Source organism: Colobus angolensis, unplaced genomic scaffold (genome assembly GCF_000951035.1).
Source record: "Colobus angolensis palliatus isolate OR3802 unplaced genomic scaffold, Cang.pa_1.0 Scaffold45, whole genome shotgun sequence".
In the NCBI taxonomy this organism is placed as follows: Eukaryota; Metazoa; Chordata; class Mammalia; order Primates; family Cercopithecidae; genus Colobus; species Colobus angolensis.
Window position 1 is genome coordinate 9,348,672 of NW_012117932.1, and position 7,869 is coordinate 9,356,540.

Below are 7,869 nucleotides of genomic sequence, written 5' to 3' on the forward strand. Positions count from 1 at the left end.
ACGTGAGGTACATGTTATCTCTGTTTTATAGATAAAGAAACTAGACTTGTTTCTAAGTGATTTGTCTAAAATCACCAAGCTAACAGTGGAAGAATTGGAATATGCCTGTGTTTTACTCAGAATCTATGCATTTTGCTACTACCCAAAGCTGTCCTGAAAACTGAAAGCGTAGTTGTTCTTTCTTTACTTGGTTATTTTAATTGTGATATAATTTAACTCATCTTATTTTACCCCAATAAACCATATTTGTTGTTTTGGGGGGTCCCATATCTGTTGAATGAAGGCTAGGGGTGGATCTGAAAATCGGTGTGCAGGGAAATGTATCCTCATTGGGCAATATGAAATTCATAGTTGATCCCATTTTCCGGTAGTTCAATAATCCTTCATGAGTCCAGAAAGAACCATATCATACTTTATTTGTTTCGTTTCAAGTGATAAGGACAGCTTTGTGTAATGGGAAAATTATAACCTTGCACCAGTGGTGTATTAGTCTTCTGGGTTTGCTCTCAGCCACACGTGCATGCTTTTGCTGTATATGTGCTTCTGTTATAGTGCAATAGTGGTTTTGTAAACCAGGTCTGTAGCCAGCCTTAAGTTGTTTTGTGGATGCTTATCACTATTTCTCACTGTTTAAGATCACACTGTAGGACTTTCATCTGAGTGCTCTCTGTTTCCACTGGGGGACCTTCTCTGTCAAAATTGAGGATTTCATTCTTTTTGAATATTATTACTGCTGTTGCTATTTGAGCTTATTGCTACAATACCAAAGCTGTTTTCTACATCAGAATTAGAGTTTGCAACCAAGACACACTGTTTCTCATAAATGTTTGCAGTCTTCTAACATTTCATACCCCAAATTGGAAAGTTGTTAGTATTATGCATTTTAAACAAATCCATTTTGTTTCTGGAGTTGTTAAAACTCAGTAAGAGGACAATATAAATGACCAGTTGTTGTCGTTAAATTAAGGCTGTATCTTTGGAGTTGTTTTGTTCTCCATGGAGTGTTTAGTTGAAGCAAGTAATTGTTAAAAGTGTTAGAGAAGACAGTGTGCAGGGACACTAGTTTCGCCATCAGATCTGGAGCCGACAACTAAGACAAAGCTAGAGAGCTGGGACAGGCGGCCCGAGGTCCTTGATGCCATCCTGTTTAACATTGTTTATCGGGGCCTTGGAGGCAGATGTAGAAAGCATGCTCATCAGATTTGCAGACAACACAAAACTAGGTAAGATGGCTATTACCAGGATTGAATGACAATGTCAGAGTTGCAGGATGGAGTGATGCACTAACAGCAGGAGATGGGATTTAGTAAGCATAAATGGATAGTCCTGGTTTGAATTCAGAAAACTGTTTACTTTGCTAGAAAAGTGGAGAGAGACTCAACGGCAGTGGTGTGCAAAGGCCGTATGGGATTTCAGGCTCACAGAAGCTGAGAATGGACCAGCACCCTCTCTGCACTGAGAAGAGAATGCGATCAAGGGCAGTAGCCCGTTGAATTCTGAACAGCTGCCAGAATGGTTGAAGGGCCTGTAAACCCTTTAGTAGCAGGAATTGCGGGGAGCAAAGCATACTTTGCCTGTTGCCTGGAGAAGTGAAGACTTAGAACATGACAGCTCTTTTCAAATAATCAGCTTTCCTGTGCCAAAGCTAAGATTTTTCTTTTTTCTTTTCTTTTCTTTTCTTTCTTTCTTTCTTTTTTTTTTTTTTTACTATTTTTTCACAGGATAGAGCAAAGATAAATGGGTATACATTTCAAGAAGCAGAGTTTGGGCCTTTTTAAGGGGGGATGTTCTACATAGTCAGGATGCTTTACAGAATTCTGAGTGCCTCATCTGTTCAGAGGCTGGCTGGCTGGGAGGTTGTACAGTTGACCTAAGCATTTGGATATAAGCTGGACCAGGTGACCTCTAACATCTGTTTTCGCTCTGAGGTTGGACAATGGCTGTTTTACTTACCTTCTTGCCAACAGGACACACATTGTGGACATAATGTAAAAATATTCTTAAATTCATGTTTTCTTGAACCAGAACACTTAATTGTCATCAGTGGCAAACAGTTAAAATTTTTTGAATTAATGTGATTAATAGCATTATATGATGGATAGTAGAATTTTCATAATAATAAGATCAATTTAATTAATCACTTCCCCATGTGAAACGTGGAGAAAAGATCTGATACTAAAAAAAGTAACAGGAGGCATTCAAGAGGACATGGGATGGGACAAAATCATTAATGTGCCGAATGCTATTGATGCTGAAACAGCTGAATTGCTATGTATATGCTGCATTTTCTATTATTCTTTGTTTTTTTCATTTAAGTAGTTTCATTTCTAGTACCAGAATTAAGCAGATGTTTACCACATGCTTAGTCTTGAATTTATTTTTGCCTTTAAAACTTGTATAGACTGTAAGTGAATTTATCATCTCTTTTAATTTTGAGACCTCAAATCTCCAAAGTATTAAAGTAAAACCTTGTTTCTTTGTTAGATTTGGAATAAGTATTTGGAAAATATTTTGCAAGTTGTGCCATGGTTTGTACTGCATCTTCTCCTCTACTATTGTGCCAGGATTGTGGTGAAAGCATTTCTTTTTTCATTTTTTTGGACACATTGTAAGTGTTTTTTCTTTATTGAAAACATGTTGAACATTTAAGTCAGTTCTCTTAAAATTTTGAATGCAAGAGCAATTTTTCAAATTCCTATTCATCTGGAAACTACAGATTTTAAATTTGCTTAGGTCTTACTTTTTTTTTTTTTGACAGAGTCTCGCCCTGTCACCCAGGCTGGAGTGCAGTGGCATGATCTCAGCTCACTGTAACCTCCACCTCTCAGGTTCAAGCGATTCTTCTGCCTCAGCCTCTCAAGTAGCTGGGATTACAGGCACCCGCCATCATGCCTGGCTAATTTTTGTATTTTTGTGGAGACAGAGTTTCACCATGTTGGCCAGGCTGGTCTCGAACTCCTGACCTCAGGTGATTTGCCCACCTCAGCCTCCCAAAGTCCTGGTATTACAGACATGAGCCACCATGCCTGGCCAGGTCTTACCTTCAGTTGGCTTCTACCAACATTAGATTGCTTTTGGAGAGCTGCGTAATACAGCGGCGTGGGTGAGGCATGGTTAATATTCAGCAGCACTCGGCAAGGGATCAGTAAGTGTTGGATGCACAGCTCCTGAGTAGAAAGACCTAATCAGATTTAGTTTGGCATCAAACTTGCCATCAAGTCTAAGGCTTCCTGCAATCATCATAGCTTATTCCAGAGGTCTGGTTGGTATTTACATTACTTTTTATTCTAATACATTTTAGGTGGCTGCCTCTTTGATGAGCCATATAGCACATGTGGATATAGTCAATCTGAAGATGATGACTTCAATTGGGAGCAAGTGAACACCTTGACCAAACCGACTTCTGATCCATGGATGCCATCAGGTTTGCTTTCAGTTTTAAGTTTTGTTTTAAAATAAAGAGGAACACAAGAGTCTCAATCACAGTATGTGTTCACTGTATATTGGTTAAATGAGTGAAGATGTTGGTCTTTGGATGTGGCAGTCAAAGTTGGATTAGCTAGTGAGAGTGGTGCAATTAAGAGGATACGTTATAAAAGTTTTCTTTCTCTCCCCTTAAAGTCTAAATTATACTTCTTTTATTTGCAAGTACCCCTTAGCTAGATTAGTGGGCATTACCAAGTTCATCTTTTCCCAAGCAGCAGATATGAGAAAAAGATTGACATCTCTGCTGGCAAATGTGTCTAAGGGGTGAAACTCCAGTTGGCGAATCCAAATAACAGTCTCCATCCATCCCAGATAGGAGGCCTTGGTGGGGGACTTTTCTCAGCCTCAGGGGCTCACTTGGTACCTGGAAGATCTAGGAGAATACCCAGTGATCTTGAAAGTGTTCTGAAGATGAAATGGCAATGCATAAATGTGGGTATTTTTTCCACTGAAGAAATGCTTAGCGAATTTCTGATGAGTGAAAGATGTGTTCCACTGAACACCAAAAAGAATTCTACTTCTTATTGGGAGGGAAAAGTAGGAAGATGGTGGCTAGTGAAGTCAAATCAGCTTGGAGCTTGATTATTGCAATGGATCCTTTTTCAGACTATGACACTGGACATCCCTTTAGGACTTTAGGTCTGCAGATTTGGTGATGAATTTGCTCCATTCAGATTTCAAACTGTGAAACATGTTCTGATTTGGATTTCAGATACAACACAATTTTTATAATTTTTAATGAATGCAAAGTTTTTCGTTAATGCTCCAAAGCATAGGAATAATTACATTTAGTAAGTAATCTTGTAAAGGTAGCTTTTAAACGTGAAGTAGAGTTTAATGTTGTCACTAAACTTTGACGGTATGATGCCCACTGTGTTCCTGCCCTCTCCTTCCCACATTTAATTCCTTGTAGCTTCAAAGAAGGGAACATTGAGCTCTTTATCACTATGGCTTCACTGGACTCAAAGCCTTTCTATCTGTTGGTTATCTCCTTGCAGCTGCAGCTCATACCTTCCTTTTCTATGTCTCCTGTTCTCTTGTATACGTGTGTGCTGTTGAATAGGACTGTTTAAATCAGCTTTAGTTGCTTTTCCAAATCCAGTTCCTGCTTCTGTTCCTGTCAGTGATAAAGAGAGGGGAAGAGGAGAACACAGCTGCGCTCCTCCTGTGTGGCCATCGTTTCCCAAAACAGTGTCTCCCCCAATGGCCTTTTCGTCTTTCCTGCCCTCTCAAGAGGACCCAGCCTGTGTCCAGTGAGGCTGGGCTGGCTGAGGCCATGAGAGTAGGGAGGCCCTTAGATTAGTTGTGGTAGATTGCCCCAGAAGAAAGCACTCACTCTTGCTTTGTCTATTAACTCCTCATTTGATAAAAAATATGAAATATTTCACATTGGGTAGTTGATTTCATTATTTTTGTTCTTAAATCGAAATTTGACTTGAAAAAGTTAACTTTTAAAAAGAAGCCCAAGTATTTCAGAGTCTTTTCTAGCCTCTCCTGACTCTGTTTCTGCCACAAGATAACTCACCTCCCTTGATAAATGAGGCCAAAGACATCATTTCTTGTCTTGTCATCGTCTTTTTCTTTTCTTTTTTTCAGTGGCCCATCTTAGACTAAGTTGCCAACTTTAAAATATTAAAAGCATAGGTTTCTAGCACAGGCCGTTAAAAAGAATGGTAGTAAAGATCAAAGCCCAGGTGTATCCTGGCACAGCCAGTTAGGTAACTGAAAGAACAAAGGTGAATGAAGAGAAAGTGACGCTGCACGTATGTGGCCTCTGAAGGCTCTTCTGACTTGAGAAGAATGACATGGAGGCATTTATATGTTTTCTTATGATTTAGTCTTCTGTTGATGAATAGAATGCTTGATAATTAATATTAGGCCTTTGTAGCTTAAGATTTCTGAGTGGTACATCTTGCAACCCTTCCGTCAAGTCTGTCTTATTTCTGATAGTTACAGAAGGTGTGGTTTGGACCCTCACCCCAACGGATTGCAACTCATTGTCTGGATCTGAGAGTGGTTTAGGTGTCAGCATTTGAGTGAGGAAAGGGAAGGACTGGCAATTCCCCCACCCCTCTGGCTATGCTTATGCACAGGGGTGCAGGTCAGATTTCTGAAAACTGTCCTTGCTCCATCAGATTAAATATTTTTGCCATAATGTAGAACTGAAAATACGGGTATTTCTTTTTTTTTTTCTTTACTACCCATTAAACAAACTTTAGTCATTAGAAATTGTTTTTGGGCCCCAGTGTATACTAAACATGATGGTAATTATTGTAGGAGAGGAAGGATTGTAAGAAGTGACTTTTTTCTCTTTAGGAACTTATCTAGTTGGGGAAGAAAAGTTACAAAAATACAATTAGTGAACAATCTAAAATGATACGTAATTAAGTGTGTTGTAGACTGGAAGTGTTCTAAAAGCAGTTTCTCAGTATAAACCCAATATTTTATAAAAGAACGTGGAGCTGTACCCAGCTGACCCATCGGCCAATGTGAGGAGTTCCATTCTCAAAGCAACATTGTTAGAAGTGAGGAAACAGCATCTTCTAAACATGCATATACTATCCTAAAGTCTAGATTTTTAAACTGAGTTTCCAATATGTATATACAGCCATAAGTTTTAAATGCTACTTAGTTTCAGGGGTTTTCACCTTCTTTTTCTTCTTCTCCTCTTCCATTAATATGTGCAATATGATTTATTCCTTTCAAAAACTGATTCCAAGGCTGGTTTTCCCATGCTAAAACAGAAATGACTCAAGAATTTCTCAGGGTAAATGGGTACGAAAATCAGATAGAACCATAGCTTTTTGAGGGCAAATTTTCTCTACCTTTATGTAAAATGCTATTGGATTTATTCTTTCATGGGTATGTGTATTTGTCTCATGTATATAGGTTGGTTCCGTAACACTTCAGAGACCAAGAGTTGGCAAACTGTCCTACTGATCAAATCCAGCTTGCTGCCAGTTTTTGTGTGGCTTGTGAGCTAAGAGTGGTTGTTACATATTTTAATAGTTGTAAAAAAGCAAAAAATAATAAAATTTTGTGATGTGAAATTCAAAATGCAACATTCACAAGTAAAGTTTTACTGACACACAGCCATGCCCATTTGCTTAAATGGCATCAAGTGGTTGGTTTCAAGCTACAGTGACAGAGTTTAGTAGTTGCAATAGAGACTGGTCCACAAAGCATAAGATATTTATACTCTGGCCCTTTACGGAAGAATGTTGCTGATACCTGTCTTAGACCATTTTGGCATCAGCATGTAATTGTTGTTTTGGACCCATAGTTTATATTGGTGTTGTTTTCTATATTCATGTAATTATTAATCTACAAACATTTCACATTTTCTCTCACTTTCAGAAGATGTGTTTTCTAAACATGGGGCTATTAAAATCAGTAAGAAAAAAAAAAAACATGATTAGAGATTTCCTCTATCATTGCCTTAAATTTGCTACCTCTTGAAAAGCATTGTGATGTGATTTTCTTTATTTTTTTTAGTACCTAAATCTTTGTCACACTTCTGTAACTCTAATAAGTGAATAATTCATCCAGGGCTGGGTGTGGTGGCTCATGCCTGTCATGCTGGCACTTTGGGAGGCTGAGGTGAGAGTCCAGCAGTTCGAGACCATCGTGGACAACATGGGAAGACCCCATCTTTATACATGAAGAGTAATAATTCATCAAGATGAATTTAAAAGTTATGACAGTGAGAGAGTAACATTTCATTCTAATTTTTAGCTTTTTACTTTTCCTGTCTTTTTAAAAGCTAGTGCTCCAGTGTATAGATTTGTTTCCCTATATCCTCATGTGTGAGGTTACTTTTAACCACATTTAAAAAGTTAAAATGCAGTTTGGAGCTTTAGGCAAGCTGGCTTGATAACTACTCTGGAGCAGTGACGTTAGCTCTGGAAATACATATTTAGGGCAAATAAATACTAAATGCTGTTTAAATTTTTGTATTTCAAGTGAACGTTCATGTCATAATAGATTAAACTTTTGCTGCTAGCTCTGAGTCATCACGGTTTTTTTGATGGTGAAACCATGCCAAACCTAATTTCTCTTTTATCAGTGAGTGAGTGATTCATTTCATATCAGTTGATCTTCTCTATTAGCAATGGGGAAATTTCTTTGTTTTTTCTTTGTTTTTTTAATTTTTATTTTTTTGAAGCAGAGTTTTGCTCTTTCACCCAGGCTGGAATGAAGTGGCACAATTTCAGATCACTGCAACCTCTGCAGCCCCCCACCACTTCCCGTCCTGGTTCAAGTGATTCTCCTGCCTCAGCCTCCCAAGTAGCTAGCTGGGACTACAGGCACCTGCCACCACGTCCAGCTAGTTTTTGTATTTTTAGTAGAGACGGGGTTTCACCGTGTTGGCCAGGCTGATCT

At 38.6% G+C, this 7,869-nt stretch overlaps 1 protein-coding gene across 1 annotated transcript in view; it reads left to right on the forward strand.

Moving 5' to 3' along the window:
* LOC105523105 (receptor-type tyrosine-protein phosphatase mu-like) overlaps positions 1-7,869 on the forward strand; it is a 403,681-nt gene that overhangs the window by 217,768 nt on the left and 178,044 nt on the right. Inside the window, exon 2 of the mRNA XM_011957825.1 lies at positions 3,302-3,424. Within this exon, the coding sequence (XP_011813215.1) occupies positions 3,302-3,424 (123 nt within the window). The remainder of the gene's footprint in view (positions 1-3,301; positions 3,425-7,869) is intronic.